Source organism: Eupeodes corollae, chromosome 2, assembly GCF_945859685.1.
Source record: "Eupeodes corollae chromosome 2, idEupCoro1.1, whole genome shotgun sequence".
NCBI classification, from domain to species: domain Eukaryota; kingdom Metazoa; phylum Arthropoda; class Insecta; order Diptera; family Syrphidae; genus Eupeodes; species Eupeodes corollae.
In genome coordinates this window covers 19,259,757-19,278,882 of record NC_079148.1, presented here as the reverse complement: position 1 = coordinate 19,278,882, position 19,126 = coordinate 19,259,757, and the positions used below count along the sequence as shown (strand labels likewise).

At 33.4% G+C, this 19,126-nt stretch overlaps 1 protein-coding gene across 6 annotated transcripts in view; it reads left to right on the top strand.

The window, feature by feature from the left end:
• LOC129944087 (serine-rich adhesin for platelets-like) overlaps positions 1-19,126 on the top strand; it is a 274,202-nt gene that overhangs the window by 245,112 nt on the left and 9,964 nt on the right. For all 6 annotated transcript variants that reach the window (XM_056053265.1, XM_056053263.1, XM_056053264.1 and 3 more), the window contains exon 2: positions 12,992-14,194. In XM_056053265.1, the coding sequence (XP_055909240.1) occupies positions 12,992-14,194 (1,203 nt within the window). The remainder of the gene's footprint in view (positions 1-12,991; positions 14,195-19,126) is intronic.

Genomic DNA, 19,126 nt, shown 5'->3' with positions numbered 1-19,126 from the left:
TCAAATGATTTTTGTTTTCCAACTAAAGTCGCTTCGGCGATAAAATTATGAAACCGCTGAAGTATAATCTTGATTTTGTCAAAAATTGGCCTAATCGCTAAAGATGATTTTTCGACCGAAATTGGGTTCAAAATCCAATTATCAATAGATAGAGCTTTTCCAAAGGTTTTACAAATTTGTAAGAAACTCCCAAGTTATACAGTTTGTAAAAAAGGGCTCTTCGGTAGATAGTGTCGAATGCTGCCTTAAAGTGTACAAAGCAGGCGTACAGTTTTTATTGTGACTAATCTTAATCCTCGCCAAACTACACAAAACAAAAAAATTGACGTGGAAAACCCGATTGAAACCCACTCAGCCTCTGGTTCATTTCAACCCATCTTGTGAGCCTATTACAAAGTAGTGACGCGTAAATTTTTAGAGCCGAGTTCAGGAAGGAAATACCCCTATACTTTTTCGGATCCAGGCGTTCACCTTTCTTAAAAATTGGCCGAATGAGCGCTTCGTAAAAGTGTTCCGGATTGACACCAAACGTGTATATAAGGGATACCGTTAGTACCCGCGGCTTTTACATCTTTAAGAGCATTTAAAACTAACTCCACTTCAACTTTTGTAATTTTTGAGTCTAAAATTACATCCTGTAAGAAAGGCATCGCGCAACTTGAATATATTGGGTCTACTGTATAATCTAACAGACTTGAGAAGTGCTAGTAAAGAACATTTATGTTAATTTTAATACCAGCTTTCCTCGTATTGTCTTTTCTTGTCCAAGCAGCATAGTTTAAATTTTTTATTTGTTTCGACATGAGATATTTTTAAACTTTGAATATTAAATTTCCTGAGCAACTTCAGCAGACCCATTGATTTTTTTCTTAGTTTTTCACAGCTCATATCATACCATTTATTTTTTCTCTTTAAGGAATTGGTTGGTTGTATGACTCTTGCTGCATCACTAATAATACCTTCCAGCTCATGTAAGGGAAAGTATTTCAACATCATGTTTTCTTCTTTTAATTGTATGTTTCTATTCACTTTTGCTTAAAACTTTGTTACATAGTTATCATTCCAAGTTAAGGCCTTATAGCTGTTATTGTTATTCTTGTATAGTTCGTTAACTCTTTTTATATCAATTTTCGAACGACGCTGCTTATGGTCGTTTGTTTTCAGCTCCTTGGTCAGTAGGATTTTGTTTGGTTACAGGCCCAAATCAAGACTCAAAATTTCCCATGTTGCGCAGAAGCAGAATATTGATTTTGTCAAAAGTGGGCCTCAATTTTTAACTGATATAAACAACAATACTTATTATGATTTAGCTGAAAATGAAAATTTGAAGGTGCTTAATTTGCCTAACAATCGAAGTCGTCATGCAGAAATGAAATATCAAAATGGTTTTTGGAAAGGTAGGTCTACTAATTCTAATCTAGTAGAATTCACAAATTTTGCCATTAATACTTTGGACAATCGAAAACAAGTTCATGTGATTTATACAGACTTTGTAAAAGCCTTTAGTAGGGTTAATTTACACATTCTCTTAAAAAAACTTTAAGCATATTTCTTCCATGGACCGATACTTCAATGGTTTTCTTCATATTTAGTTGGTCGAAAACAATATGTAAAGATCGGGGACTTTTTCTCAAAAGAGATTAAAGTAACTTCTGGTGTTCCAGAAGGTAGTCATTTGGGTCCTTTATTAATAATACTTTTTATTAATGATCTTCCAAATGTTATTTTCTTGAATTTCTAATTTAAATGATTGTCTTCTGCTGCAAAATGATCTAAATTCATTTGTTGATTAGTGCAAGTCAAATGATTTATTGTAAAATGTTGACAAGTGTGCTTGTATGGCCTACAATAGAACTTTGTTAAATATTATTCCAAACTATTCATTTAATAATTTTCCGTTACAAGTTGATGAAAAGTTCAAAGACTTGGGCGTTATATTAATTATATTGTATCCAAAGCGAATTCTTTACTTGGATTCATCAAAAGAAACTCATTGGAATCTAAGGACCCTTACACTATTAAATCTCTATATTGCAGTATTGGAGCTCTACAACTGATTTTAATAAAAAGAGAATTGAAAATGTTCAAACGAAATTTCACAGATTTGCTCTTCGAAATATTTTTGAAAATAATATAGAAGTTTTCTATCATTCTTATAATTCGAAATGTCTATTACTTGGAATACAAATTCTTGAGTCGAGAAGAAAAATGTATAGTGTCATGTTTATTCGTGATATTTTGACTTCAACTATTGATTGTGAGAGTTTGCTTAACTGCTTCCAGACCTCTCCTGTCAATTGATTCCCATAATACGCTATCTGGACAACTTGAACCGATTTCCGCAAGTTTATGTATTGAATATGTTTTATTCAAGTTTAGATATATCAATGTCCAGAAACTTTTTTAATAAATTGAATTTTATAATTCATGTACTTAATTTGAAATCTGTTGAATGTAAATTCGTAGATTGGTTACGTAAATAAACAAATAATCGCTTAAGATGATTTTTCAACCTTAATTGGTATTAATTTCCAACTGCTTCAAAAATCCAACTATCGTTTGTTTTCAGCTCCTTGGTCAGTTGGATTTTGTTGGTTACAACAAGCCAATAGGTAGGTAGGTAGAAATGGTGATCTCAAGGCAACCTATCCTGAGATCCACTTAGCGCTGTAGTGCGCCGTTTTGGTACTAAAAACTCGTTTGACCTGTGATAGAAGGGAAAAGATTTATAGAGAAGCTTCATAGCGATTATGTTAGAGCCATTTTGTCGCATAAAGAAAAAGAATAAGGTCTCTAATCTTTGTCTCAGATAGGTTCGTGAAAGAATGCTTTACCAAAGTATTTCATTCTAGTGTTTGCCAAAGCAGGACATTTGCAGAGGAAATGGATTATCGTTTAACTTTCTCTTTGGACACTACAACTACGGCAAAAGGTGTTGTAAAAGATACCCAACTTCTCTGCATGAACTCATATAGGACAACGTCCGGTACAAACCGCAACAATCCTGGCTATGTCTTCTCTTGGCCTGCATTGAAGATCGTTTGTAGGGGTTTTATTAAAGGTGGGCCATATCTTCCTAGATATAATGCAGTTGGGTAAATTGCTCCACCTTTCGGTTTGATTCAGTTTGGTAGATAGAAAAGATTTTATCCTTAATAGCACCAAGAGGAATGTTAACCATTTCCGCAAGTGAGCTATGAAGGGCCGATCCTTGCCCGTCTAGCTCGTCAGCCCGTTCATTTCCCACGATACCACTATGGCCCGGAACCCAGACCAGGGTGACATGGAGGGTAATATTCAAGTTCGCAAGCTCATCGCGACATTGCTGGACCAATTTAGATGAAAATGTGGCCAAGTTAATGGCTTTGACAGCTGCCTGACTGTCTGTGAAGATAGCCGCATTTCAGATTTGGTTTGGGTTTTGTTGAAGTATCTTACATGCCTTCCTTATTTCCAGCAGTTCAGCCTGAAAAAAGCTAGCAAAGTGAGAACCAACTCCGCACTCCATCTTTGAGCTGTCAGTAAAGATGGTAGTGTCGAAACCTATTGACACGATGTCATCCTCCCAATCTTCTCTGGATGGGAAAATAACCTTAAAACCCTTACTAAGGCTCAAAGTAGGAGTGCAGTAGTCAGTGTCTACCGAGATAATATCTGAGGGAATCAATTTGCTGTGACCATAAGGTTTTGACAACCAGTTGTTTGATTCCTTCAGCCTAATAGCGCTGCAGGAAACTATGTATTTAACAACAAGCCAATACGTTTTATGAGCGATTTGGAATTGACTGCCTTGGATTCTGGTGCATAATTTCACGACGTTTTCGACATATCGTGCGGTTCTTTAATATCTCAATTTATTGCAGTGTTTTGTCGCCAACACCGCCTTAAATGTATGTCTGCAAATGCTGCGGTTAAATAATGAAATATCGACCTAAACTTGTCCACCATAACAACTTCCAGCTATATTTCTCTATGTAGGGCTATGTAGCGTCACCAAGTTGTATATCAGTCTGGACGTCACGTATTTGCAACGGAGCCACACAATTGCATGACATTTTTGGAATTTTGCTAAAGTTTTCTTATTTTTTTTTTTGTTTTTAAAATTTATATATAAATACTTCCCTTGAAAACGTGTATGTTTAAAAAATTATTGACAGCTTCTATATGGTTTTCCAATAAAAGATTTCATTTTGATATTTAAAAAAATCGAGTATTTCGAAAGGGAAATCAATAGATGCTTATTTCTTGCTGATGAGAAAGATTTGATATTTACAATGATTGACCATATCAGCCAATGGCTGCTAAGGCTACGATTACATTACCTTATGCTTTTCATAAAATCTTCAATGACTAATTTTTCACGAATTCCATCTTTCAGGCATTAAATCGATTGAAGAAGTTTGTCATCGATCTTATTTTTCACGCGAGTTCTAAATAAAAATTCATAAAGTATTAAATCACAAGCACTCTGTAGGCCCAATTACTATAACTTCTTCTAAAAATTCTACGGTCTGTCTCACAAAAGTGCGAATAAGACAGGAAAATGTTATATACATTTTGAATTGAATTTCTGTGTGTTTTTGAAGTTTGTATTGTTTCATTTTTTTTTGTGGTACCCGTGGCATGATGGTTAGTGCGTTGGACTGTCATGCTAGAGGTCTTGGGTTCAATCCCTGCCTATGCCATCTAAAGTCTTTTCACGGGTACTGCCTCTTGCGAGGAATTGACAAATTCTCCAAGAGTAACTATTGTCATGAAAAAGTGCTTTCTCAAAATTAGCCGTTCGGAGTCGGCATATAAACTGTAGGTCCCCTCCATTCCTGACAACATTACTCGCACACAGGAATGGTTGAGAGTTGTAAGTCACTAGGCCTTGGTTCTCAACGGACTGTCGCGCCACCCAATTTATTATTTTATTTATTGTTTCATTTTAAGTAATGGCGTAGTTTTACTTGTCAAATATTAAAAGCTGACAGCTTCAAATGTTACAACTGTCTAAAAAGCCTGCTATTCAAAATTAAACCTCTTATTAAAAAAAACTATTATGTCATTATTTTCATTCTTACACCCAATTTATTCGCATATACTCGTAAATGACTAAGCGACCTTGGTATAAAAAGACATTTCATCATATTTTAGAAGATAATTTATTTCCTGAACAAAACAAAAAAAAAACAGGATCAATAAATTTGTAATTAAAAAAAAAAGAGAAAAAGAACGAACGATGACTTGACAATATATTTTAACGATGATAAATTATGGTTAAAGTTCTGATGACACTTTGACGTTTTTTATACTTGTATGTTTTATGAAACTTTAAAACAAAAATTATACTAGGCTCAATGCTTCAACTTTAAGTACACACTTGAATTATCAACTTTTGTTATCAATTTTAACTTGAATTTTATTTTTTCAAGGACGAGACATTTCACAAAAACTCGAAAGTTATTAATTTGAATGACAATTTAAATCATTTAATTTGTTTAAGGATTAGATTTTAATTTTTCAATTCACATATCGATTTTGTATGTCTGTTAATCGAAACAATTTTACTAATTTTCATTTTTTAAATTTCCATCGTTTACTGCAATCCTAAACAACCATATCTATTATTGCATAAATTAAAGCGTTTAAAATGAGTTCATTATTTGTTTTTGGTTTAACCCTAAAACATAGGGTATATAAAATATTATCCTGACCCATTGATACAAACATACATAAATAAACATACCTAATAAATGAGAGCCTACATAATTATTATTCTAAAAGGATTATTCATTTAACTACCTTATGTGTGCATACGAGTAGTAGTAAATTAATAAATTGCATCTGCATTTATCACACAAAAATGTGTGTTGCATTGCAGGACTTCCGTCCTGATGTTGTCGTGTCGCATTTTAGGAATAAGCTAAACAAACAAAATTTAAATGAAATGAATAATTTTTTAATATAATTGAATTAATCTACCTTGGTCCTTGTTGTTTACATAGCAATTTTATAACAGTGGTGATGTTTATGATAATGATAACAGAGCAAACGGTCAGTAGAACAAAAAAAAAATTAATGTCAGGAACATGAATTTCAATTTTAATCTCTTGACGTTAATAGCAAAAACCGTTGTGCAGACAAAAAGGGATGAATAAGAACTATTTGAATTTTAACTCTAATATAACTGACAGTGCTGTGGGGAGATAATTTTGTTCTAATAAATGCATGAAACTTTTGTACCTACTTTGTTTTTGTATTGAACGTTCGTCTTCTTCTATACGTTCAGAATCATCCGAGTTTGAGTCTAAAAGGGTGCACCTATTTTCTTGAAATTTAAGGCAGAGTATATTTTTGTTTTATTCAAATTTGAAATGTTCGTTTTTGTATAGTTTTCAATTTTGATAGTTCCCATAGTTAATTTTTATAAATTGTCTTCTAAAACGACTTTAACAATTTTGATGAAACAACACACACATTATGTTGAAAATAGTTCATATTTTATGTTCATAGTTAGTTCATATCAAATATTTTATTTTAAAAATGTATTTTCTTTCTTTAAGTGCATTTTTAAGAGGAGACTTTTACTAAGCACACCCTTTACTGTGCTCATCAAAAAGGTGGGCTGAATACAACGTTTAAGTGGTTCGGCTAACATTGTTCTCTCCAACTTTGTTAATGGTTTTAATAGAATTTGTGGCTTGATAGTTATTGCTTGGGCTTATTGAATCCCGGGATGCGTCACCTTGAATTTGATGTCATCAACAAATGCGATAACAAATTTTAAGGTTTCTTCAATTCCTGACATAACCGCACACAGCAATGGTTCGTGAGTTGTTTATCATGAGATTGATCACTAAATTTAAAGTTTCAAATCGCAGTGCTAATTAACAATGCCATCACATTTTGACACTTATATCACAAGCTGAATTTCATCTTCTTAAATGGATGAGCAAAAAAAAAGGAATGTTTAAAATCCATTCCACCAGACGACCGAGAAACAAGTGTTTTGATAACTTTTGGATCACAGGAAGAGTCTTAGAATCAGTTGGTTTCCGTCTATTACGGTCTTTTCTTTCCAAAATATCGTTCTCGAGAACATCGTTACAATTCTTTCGATACTTTCAACTATAGCTCGTCTTTTTGATCCATTAGGATAGATAGCACGATGTGTTATAAGGGCGAAGGTTATAATGCAGCAATTCTGGTACTGAGGCCTTTCTTGTTACAATATAATCTCAGTGGAAATACAACAGTACTCTTTGACGAATAATTAAAGATTTTAGAAAACATACGACTTTGGAATCGATAAACTCAAAGTGAAATCTAACAAAGCCAACTCCACAGATTTAGTGATTCATCAACCAAGGAGTTTGAAGCCGTCTTCTACCTTCGAGTATTAGATAGCTTCAAAGACACTCATTTGCTCATTTCTAAAACAATAGTAGCTCCAGTAATAAATATCTCTTCGGAACAACTAGTATGGAATTATGCGATACCACATACCGAAGATGATATCTTTGATGAGCAGGTAAGGGTTTTAGAAGTATAAAGGGTACTAGAGTCTATTAAAGATGGCAAAGCAGCTTGCACAGACGGGATTCCCGCTGAGTTCTTCAAATATACTTCCACCGAATTTAAAGAAAAACTTGCGCAAGCACTCAATATCATCTTTGGTTTTGCTGTACATCCCGATTGCTTCGATTAGGCTATTATATGGCCAATACTTAAAAAAGGTGACCCAAACGACCCAGCAAACTATAGGGGAATATCATTTCTTAATTCAAGTTTGAAGATTTACACTTCAATACTAAATAGAAGGCTTATTAACTGGGTAAATTTAAACAACTAACTGAGCGAGTATCAGTCAGGGTTTCGGAAAGGGTATTCTACAGCTTATAACATTTTTATTTCGAATGATGGGAATGACTCTCATGTTTAATTTGAATAGGGACAAACACCTCAAAGCCAAGGCTGATGCTGCTAGAACGACAATTTGCTCGAAATGGAAGAGAATGTTCAATAATAACAACATATGAACAAACGTCAAATATGAAGTTTTAAACGCAACTGCAAAAGTAGTTTTATGTTTTATGGATCACAGATCTGGGGTGTTTGGAAATACGGAATTGTTGAAAATTTGCTTCGATTCTTCCTTAAAAAAGTATTTCTCCTCCCTCTTAGTACGCCTAAGTATATGTTTTATTTTGAAACAGGGCTTTCGACAATCTTTGTTTCAACAATGAAGCTGAGCGCAGACTATTTGATACAGGTGATTAATATGGACCAAAACCGATTGCCAAATATTATGTTGAGAAGGATCATGCGTCGATAAACTGGATTCTACAAGGATTGGATTGATCTTGCTGCAAATTGTGGTATAATTCTAAAACTGAATGGATGTACTGGTCTCCAGATGAAAAAAGCACTGTAAGAAGTTATCCAATCGATCGATGAAAATGAAAAGAACAAATTCATAGAAAAGGCGAGAACATCTACGGAAAGGGACATTTATTCGAAACTTAACTATAATCTAAATGAACATAATTACTTTAGGCTCTATTTTTCAAAAAAAACTATCGGAACTTTTTTTTGAAGTAAGAGGTGAACTTCTTAACCTAAATTGTATGCCACACAGAAACGATTTGGTTAATATTTGCTCCCTATGCAATTGGGAGTAAACGAAAACACTACCGGTGTATGTCCAATATTAAAGAAGATAAGGAGACTCTTTTTTCGAAAAAGCTATCTAAGCGACAATGAAATAGTAAGTTTTTTAAATGGAGAAGATTGGTTGCTGATTCAAAAATATACCACCGAGAATCATAGATGAAAATTTTGAAACTAACTTTTTTTTTGTATTTTTGTGTCTTCTTAAAGTCATGTTTTTTCTTTGGATTTTGTAAATAAATTTAAAGTAAGCAATTTTCATTTTCCAGTAAAAGTAATTTTATTTCGACTAAACTAAAAGTCACAACTACTCTCCTTTTTATTGTTTGTTTGGATTAAAAGTAAATTTTGCTACAAGTCAATAAGTAACAATTAAAATGGGAGAAAAAGTGCTCTAGAAATCTTGTTTTCGTATTTTAACAAACTTTATAAGTATCTTTTTGACATTATTCAATTTCTCGTGAAATTATCATTTTCTAAGAATATTTGATTTACGATAACTTACAGTATCGAAGTTCTTTTTTTTTAATAGTAATCACACCACTTAAATGTTTTCTTTATAACCTTAATATTCCTAAAACAAAGTGTGAGAATTAAAAAATGTTCAAAGACAGAACGAATTTACTAGCAAGGAACTCTACATTCGCGTAGTACGGCTGAAGAATAAATCTCTGTACATCAAAGTAGAGCTGAAGTTGAGCTCAAGGGTACAAAAATATTCCGACGACGTTCGAAAGACGAATGTTGATGAAGTCCAAGAAATATATCACTTCAAACTTTTTTGCAAACTTGGTTCCCTCGTCCAATTCCCAGTTTTTCTTTAACTAACTTCAAATCTGTTAAAGTATGCTTGGGTTTCCAATACTTTTCCACGCAAATGAAGGCATATTGTATTTAATAATTTAAATAAAATTTTTATGGATCGAAATTCTTGACATAAATTTATATCATTTGCACATCACTGTGTTTAAATTATAACAAGTTTAGAAACAAAAAGTTATTCGGAACTCAGCAATGACTTTGGTGGAAATTATCTTCAATTATTGCAGCATGCATTCGTAGTTATGGGCGAAAACTGTCGTTTTTTTTTTGTTTGTAGTATCATCGTCCTTTTGGCAGTCACTTCGGTCTCATTAGGAGAAAGAGGACAGCTTTAAGACTGTGGACTATTTTTTGAGTTTCCTTATTTTTTTCTTTTAATCTCTTTTGCTAAGCAACAATTTTGAAATCCTTCCCGGAAGTATATTAAGCAAATTATTTTCAAGTTTTTACCATTTAACGGACTTTCTTTTATAGTTTTTCATAGAACGAAACCATGAAAAGTTGAGTAAGAGGAAAAACTACTAAAAGATTCATTTCACATGAACGGATGTTTAAAGCGAGTTGAAAATTCATCTTCTTTTACGAGTTGCGAGCTAGTGTCTATAATACTATCGTAGAACTTAACACACAAGTCCTTGCATTTTTTTTTGTGGCGTAATGTGTATCACTGTCGTCGTGTCGGGCGTAGCCTTCCCGTGTCCCTCCCATCGGGCTTGAAATTTCGTTGAACCCGATATTATATTTTTGTGCGATGCTAGTTTTGAAATAAAACAAAACAAAACAAAAATACAGCGCGCGAATCGGATTCAAAATAAAAACAATTCCAGCAGTCATCATCTTTTTAACGGCTCGCATATAGGCTTCACCAGGATAAGAACCATAGTCATCGCACCATAGTGATTCCCATCCCGATTGGGGAATAAGAAATATGTGACTTTTATTGGAAGGTGGCCATCTGTGCTTTATTTACTAGCAAAATAATATTTTTTTTTATTTTTGGAATCATTTAGCAGGAGGACATAATCAACTTCGACAAGGTTTTGTTCCCGGAAATCAAATTGCACTTTTCTGAAACTAAAATTGTACTCCAAAATCACTGGTATCACGTCAGGTTTTTGAGAAATAATTTTTCAAAAACCAAAAAAACATGTATTTTAATCTTAAATGTTCAGTTTAAATATTTATTGTATTTCATAAAACTTCTGACAAATCCTCTGATATTGTTAGATTTTAATATTCTTACATAAATATTGAGATGCACTAAATTATTAATGCTTACACCGTTTTCAACAAAAAAGCAGTTTCTCCTTTTGCAACAAATGCATTTTCTAAACAAGGCTATAAAATTAAGTTTTTGTAATATATTTAAAAAATGTATAGAAATAATGTCCAATTTGGGATTTGGATTCGAAAACAACACTTAAGATTAAATTCAAAACTATGAAACCAATTAATTCGAGGTTTGTTAAAACTTCATATAACTAATAAGAGATTTGAGAAACCAAGTAAGATAATAAAATGATTTTAACTGAAGACAAACACTTGACTCGAATACATAGAAACGGAGTTCTCTAAAAAACATTATTTTTTCGAAAACAATTATCATATTAAAGTCCATTTTAATTTTGTAAATGTTTTCAACATCATCTGTATCTAAGTTCATTACAAAATTCACTTAAAACTCGATTCATATTGGGTTTTCCAATAGGCAGTTTCAAATTTGAATAGCTGTTTGGGCAGTTGTCCTTTTTAAGCTGTCATCTTTGGACATTTGACAGGTTAAAACTATGCCGCCATTACTGAAAGTGGAATGATACACACTTATTGTAAAACCCTATAAAATAAAAACAATTTACTTTGATCAAAGTTGGTTAAGATTGTGACTAAACTTTTAAAAGGTCTTTCAATAGATTTAACCAATAGAAATAACCCTTACACCATACATTTCCTTATTAAAAATATTGGTTTACAATCGCATTTGAGGACAGTTAGGTTGAAATTATCATGGATTCAAAACAACCAACAGTTGGAGACTTTTTTAATCATGATTAAAATATTGAAACTATGTTCGTCCTTATACGAATTTTGATTAACTTGCAGATTTGAGGTGAAGTACTTATTTTCTAGCTGCGCCTCTCATAAAAAAGGTTATAGTGAGCAAACTTTGAAAGGTAGACATATGCTTTTGCGAAATATTTTTTGGAACTTTTAAACACACTTTGGAACTGTCTAACACTAAAATTTTCAAATCGGACTGAAAGTTCCTGAGATTAGAGCGTCCAAACAAACAAACAAACGGACAAACAAGCAAACAAGCAATGTTTGCAGTCAAAAATTTTGTATGGTTGGGTTAAAACAAGCTTTTTGTTGGTGGGGCCATTTTGTTTGCTTTTGCAAAGATGGTCACCCTAAATGAAGCAGTGAAATGCCTGTCTATTGCTGTGCTATATTTAATTTGATGCAAGCAAACGCAAATGCCCGTAAGGACTGTAAGGATACAAAAATATACTAGTACTAAAAAAAAGGAAATAATTGCAGTTGTGGAAAACATTAAAAAATTATGCCGATTGTCTTGTTTGGAGGAAGGTGGGCAGGGGGTGTGGGTTGTGTTGAGTTCGGTTTAATGCTAAAATGTGTATCAAGATAATATGTGCATTTGAAAAAAAAAAAAATCTGTTCACAATATGTTGTTAGTAAGGTTGGTAGCTTGGTAGCTTGGTAGCTGTTAGTGGGTTGGCGCCTTGGGTGTCTCGAGTTTCTCGTGGCTTGTTTCAATTTTGTTGCTGGCGTAATTATTGTGTCTTTGAAATTCATTCGTTTCGTTACTCTCTCTCTCGCTGGCTAGATTTGTGTATGATTATTTTCATGCTTCGTTGAGGTTTAATTTTTTTTTGAAAATTTGTATTCATATCCTATTTTGAATATCCTTAAATCCTTGATGAATGCACCAAGCAAGCAACTCATAGCAACAGTGTGTTTTTTGCAAAGTAGCCAAAACGAGATGACACAAGAGATAAGATATTAAAATCGCGTGACATATATTCATACAAAATATACATGTACAAAAATGCATTTGAAAAAAAGGGCTGGATGGGAGAATATGGGTGGTGTAAAATATTGTAAGGGATGATATTTTTTAATGCTATTGTGTTGTTTCGACGTTTAACAAAAAAAAAGAACTAATAAAAGTTCATAGACGTAGATAATTGTATTTGTTCCGTTTTTATTTGATTGATTTTTCAGACTGGGTCTAATTTACAGGATGTTTGTCCAATATTGTCGAAATCAAACCAAATTTTGTAGGTAAACAAAATATAAAATAAAATGTACGAGTAGGTCTCAAAAACTTGCTCTAATATTCCAGCAGTCTTTTTAATATTATTATATAAAATATTATGTATTAAAAAAAAACATCTTTTACTTAGTGTTGACGATTCATACATGTTTTACAAAACCTCACTTTTTAATTTGCTTCTTCACTAATCTATTCCTTTTTTAATTTGTATTCCCTTAGATCGAACAGAAGAAGCCGAATCCGCGGAAAAATCTTCAACTTTGCCCGAAAGCAATATCATTAAAGATGATATTGAGCACCAGAACTCCTCAAAAGATTTATCAAAAATCAATGATAGCGATACATCGTCACCGAGTAAATTATCCGCAAACAAACCGGCGGCGCAAATTTCAGACGAAAAGACAGTGAATAAAGAAGAAAAAGACGAACAATTGACAAGTTCAAATGCTTCGAATGAGGACACACCAATAGAGGAGCAAAATGCGTCGAACTCAAACAAAGATGTAGAAAATGAAGCAGAAGTTGCTGAAGAAGAAGCAGAAACAACACCAATACAAAATGAAATGAATGAAAATGAAGATTCCTTCAAAAGTGCAACAAATACTGAATGTAATGATTCTGTTGGGACGGAAGTTCTAGATGAACCAAATCATTCCCCTTCACCTTCACAAACAGCCGAAAATGATGAAGAAATGGAGGAGAATTTAGCTGAAGACAGCACGGCACAACTAGAGACAGAGGCAGAAGCACAATTAGAAACACAAGATGAAGAACCATCATCAGCTGACCAAATAGAAGATCCACAAGAACATGAGCATGAACTTAAACAGGAAGAAGAAGAAGTAGAAGAAGGGAATCACATTGACGAAATCTCAAAGGACGCGTGTCCGGACGATGAGGAAGAGCCCTTTGTCGATCCCACAAAGCTAGTTGCCTCAGTACTGCTCAACGATTCCACAGAAGAAGGACGCAACGAAGCCCAAGCCGTCCTCAATGACGTCTGTCAAATGGCAGCTGACGAAAGTTCAGTCTTACTTAGCACAACAGCCGCTCATCTAGCGTATAGTTCGCCACACAGTGCCATGGACGACGACGATGATGATGATTTTACAAATTCGGTTCTGACGCATCCCGAAACCGAAAAAACACTCCAATCAGCAGCTGCGTCCGATCTTGTGCCTAATTCACAAGAAATCGCCGTTGAAGCGTCAGTTGTATCACAAGCAGCACTAGTTGCCCCAGCCGATGTCGATGTCACCGAAGATACCTTTGCCAGTGTGGTAGCCGAAGTGGAACGCTTCACAAAAGATGTAAATTCAGAAATCTATGCTGAAGATGTTGGCATCACAGGGACCGATGTTATGATGGATAATGTTCAGGCCCGTCATTCGCTGGACGACATCTTTGACGATGATGTCGATGGTAAGTTCCTAAAAAAACTTTATATAAACTCTCTTAACTATAAAAAATACTTATCTGTATTTCGACACCCATAATTTAAAATATTATGGCAGAGTTGGATTGTTTGGAAAGATATCGTTAGAATGGAGTTATGTACAATTTTGTGTTGTTTGTGTTTTTTTTTTTAATATTCTTATGATTAATTTTTGGTTTTTGTGTTTCCTTCAAATTTATTTGGCCTTTTTTTGTAAATAATTTATTTTATTATGAGTATTTGAGTAAATGGTAGTAATGAAATAATTCTTAAGTTTAGTAATTCGAGAGAAAAGCTATATTTTAAAAATTGAATTATATATTTTTAGTAGTTTTATTCAAAGTGAAATTCGATAAATATGTTTTCCAAGTTCCTAACTTTTAACTTCAAATATCTCTTCTTAATATATGTTAGAAAATGAAGGCTTGTTGATCTGCACCATATTTATTACTTTCTTACAAATAAACTTCTCTTTTAGAAGGCATACCCAAATAGTTTTGGCTGTTGGGTTTATTGAAAATATAACAATTTTTTGGACTTAAGTTAAAAACGAGAGTTCCTCGAATGTCAATATAAATTTCGATATTTCCAGTATTAGAATTCAAAAATGCCAATTAGAAGAAACAAGTTCCTGATCAATACTCCAAGAGCTTAGACTTCAGTACTTAAGTAGTAATTTCTACTATTAGACTAATACTTTCTATTTTTGATATAAATAAAATATTTGTTGTTTCAAGTTCAGAAACAAACAAAATAAAAGTACTTGTTCAAGTACTTAAGTACATCTTGAAATAGGTTATTTCTTAAGTATTGCTTACCAATATTTGGATTTCTAAACACTAAGCATTAAGATTTTCTCAGTAATTTTCCGGAGGAAGTACTCCTATATAAATAGTAATTGGCTTAGCAAGAAGTTACTTATTGATATCTAAAAAAAAAACAAGTATTTAAAGAAAAATCAATGGATGGTTACATAATTTTAATGGTTATCAGAGTTTAATCCTCAACAATTTGACGAATTCCATCTTTGGGGACAGGTTATAGCTATCATTGATTTTTTTGACAGATTCTAGCTATCTTTGAAAATTACTATCATTGTAGCAAAATTGCCTGTTCAGAATGAAGTATTTAAAGTTAAATTTGATCTTTGAAAGAAAAACTGCAAATGGAGAGGTTTAAGGACGGTTATCAATTAACCATCAATGGTAGTGGTGATTTTTATTTTTTCATGTTACCTCAAGTCAAATATTGTTAAGTAACAAGATCTTGATGGCGCAAGTTAAATCAACTCTTTCGGTATAGTTGTGTTTGGTTGCTTTTGTTGCACGTTGTGCAGTCCTGTTAAAAATATATGTCAACCACATCAGTATGCTAAAATTCCGCCAACATGAAGATGCTTATAAATAAACATTCTTGGTCGCCTTTGCACATTAATGTAGCATACGAGATAAAAATAGGTTGCCATATCGTTTGAAGAGTACCTAATTCTAATCCCGAAATTGGCTAACCTCTTTTTTTCTTCAGAAAACAGTTTCGATTTTTCACATCACAAACTTGTCAAAAAATGTCATGCTAGAGGTCTTGGGTTCGATCCCTGCCTGTGCCACCCAAATTAGTCCTTCGGATTCGGCTTATAAACTGTAGGTCCCCTCCATCCCTGCAATTACTCGCACTCAGGAATGGTTGAGAATTTACTAGGCCCTGATTCTCTACGGACTGTTTCGCCACCTAATTTATTAATAACTTGTCAAAATAATTAAAATTTGTCTATCACTTCCACTATAGCCAGGTTTTTCACGACGACCCAATAGTGATTTAGTTTTCCGAGCTGTGACTTCAAAATTGACACTATTTTCATAGTAGATTTATTAATTCCAATAACTTGTTTTTAAGTCGTCTGTCAGGTTCAAACAAAATTAGTTAACTAAATTAAAGCAAAGCTAAGCAAGTTTAACAAAATTCGTTTATTATCAAACTACGAGTTATTATTATTATTATCAAAGCGAGTCTTTTAAAAAATTGTAGAGTTTTGGGTAGCAAGATACATTTAAAATGTTTAAGAATGTTGGCCGATCTAAAGTTACATTTTGAAGATATTTTCGTCGGTATCCTCTTAATATGGGGCACACACCAATGAAGTGGTAAGTATTTTCTATCGCATCCTGATTACATCCAACAGAGTCGTTGGGGAAAGCTTTAGCATTTGAGTTCAAAAGACCGCACCTTGCTTTGAAGATTATCGCCCCAATGATTTTGTACTAGCTTTGTCAGCAGCAATTTGTGGACTTGATTCCATTCTGAAACTGAAGTTTTGGGACTGAAATCAATCTCCATCTCTTGGAAACGGCCTGACCATTCCTGGGCCCAATAAATATTTTTCTCGATGACTGCTTCTAGCTTGAATGTTTTCCTTGTTCTCCCATACTTGCGCACAGTAGTGCATTATTGACTTTGTTGCTGCATCGTGCACTTTATATTTAGCAGAGTGAGTAACAAACTTGTTCTTTACAAATTTCGACCATGTCGAGTTGATTGAGTTTTTCGATGATGTTAGTCGTTTGGTAAAGTGATATGACCAGTACATGTTGTAAGAGAAGCAAACGCCAAGATATTTGTATTGATTAGTTATCTTTATCTCACCGTTGTTGAAGTACTATTTTTCAGCTGTTGCTCTTCTACCTCCATTCCTAAAAATTACTATTTCAGACTTTTCTAAGTTGACAGCAAGGTTCCAAATTTTGCAATATCTGCCGAAGCTAAGGAGAAGGTATATTTCCTGTTTCAAAGATATCTCTTAGTAGAGTGTGTATCTCTTCAACAAATAAAATGCTTGCGTTTTTGTAGAACTCATTCGGAATACCATCTATACCGGGTGCTTTGTTTACTTTTGTTGTTCCTATTGCTGAGGGCACTTCAGATAGTTCTATTTGACTATCAAGCATTGGAATATGAATGGTTTCGAAAACTGTAATAGGTAACGTAATACTTGACGAAACTGGATTCAGTGTGCCATTGAAATGTTCCATGAACTCGTTAGCTGTGATTTGTATTCCAATGTTCGTTAAATTTCCACGTATTTCTTTTGCGATTCTCCACCATTCTTTTGCCGAATTCACAGATGTAAGTTGTTTGAGAGATGTTTTGTAAATATTAATACTGTTTGGACTTACATTTTTTGTCAGTGCTTTCAAGGATTCTTTTCTAGCAATGTGACACTGAAAATCATGCCAAGGTTTCTTCCTTTCGAATTTTATAACCTGATTGTTAGATCGTCCATTGGCTTCGTACACACACTTTTCTATTGTCTCACATCTTGATTCAATGTGATCTTCACGCACAACGTACTGAGGTATAGCTTCGTTTAGCTTCTTTATGTAATCTGGATGTTTTCTTTAATTATTCCTACCGAATTGTAAGATGAACAACAATAGTCAATGACTGATGATCCTCTGCTCGATACGAATGTGAATTCTCCAATTGTATCACCAAAGCTTCTCCCATTAAGAATAAACGCACCAATATCTTCCAGAAACTCAAAAAATGCATTGCAGTTTCTGTCAGTTGTAGAATCTTTTGAACTTCTAGAATTAGTGACTGACTGCTATAGTACTGCCCCAATATCTACTGAACCCCTTAATCCTACTCTGACATTAAGATCCCCCATCAATATGAAATTACTCAGCTGAGATTCTTCAAACGAATTTTTCAAAATGCTAAAATCTCTGCTCCAATGGTTGCAGTTTAGGTAGCATGGAACTAAATTGACAGTTTCACCTTGAAATATACCTCGTAGAGTGGTAGTTTCATTAAAGTTTATAAATTGTAGATGGTGTGCAGACTCTATGCTTTTATTATACCTAAATAAACACCCTCCGCTTGCTCTGCCAAAGTTTTGAGTTTTTATTGCTGGAACCCAGTGTAGTTTATAACCTTTGAAGAATTTTTCATAGTATCGGATGTGTTCAGATATTATAAAAGTTTCATATAAAAAAAAAAGATTTGAAATTCAGATAGATATTTAAAAAAGTTACATAAAATTGATTTATTTGCAAGACCAGCTACATTATAAGATAAAACCTGACAGACTTTGGGTTGCTAATTTTTGAGGTTTTGTATATTAGAAACATGATTCTTCGGTGGATCTACAACAACAGCATGTCGACTGCGTTTCCAACAGAAGATCTTAAATAAAGGTTTTGTCATCTTCATTTGTCGTCTTGTCCCCGTTAACAGTGAGAGTCCAACGTTTTATTTCAATACGAAGACCGCTGTCAGCTCTGGAAAGGTATCGTTTAACTTGCCGCAAATGAAATTGTTCTGACCGTTCACTTGCAGTGAGATCCTTGTTAATGGAAATCCGTGTTCCTGCTAAGTGTTTAGTTGATGACAGAACCGACGGAATTCAGTGGAATTAGCAAGCTCAAATACAAATGCCGTTTTATTTAGTTCGTCAATGTTATGAATGTTTTTACTGATAAATCTCGTAAATCACTCATCAATTTGTTTCATAAAAGCTGTTTACAGCGTTTATGAATATGATGAAGAATTTTCAATTCGCATTCATCGTTATAATTATTAAATTCATCGATATGATGAAATATTTTCTTCAATATAATGACTAGATACATCATATTGATGATCGCATTCATTTATCAATATGATGGTTAAATCAGGAAGTTTAATATGATGAACTAAATATTATGACATCATTCACAAATATGAGCAATACTTTCGTCAATATGATGATCTTAACGTGAAGAAGTTTCTCATAAGTATGGTGAATGTATTCATCGATATATTGAACTAATTTTTAAAAAATGCATTCGTCAAAACGATTAAATGATTTGGAAGTATGGTGATGTCAATTTCGTAAATGATAAAAAACAGCTGTCAATATGATGAACTAAATATGAGTCATA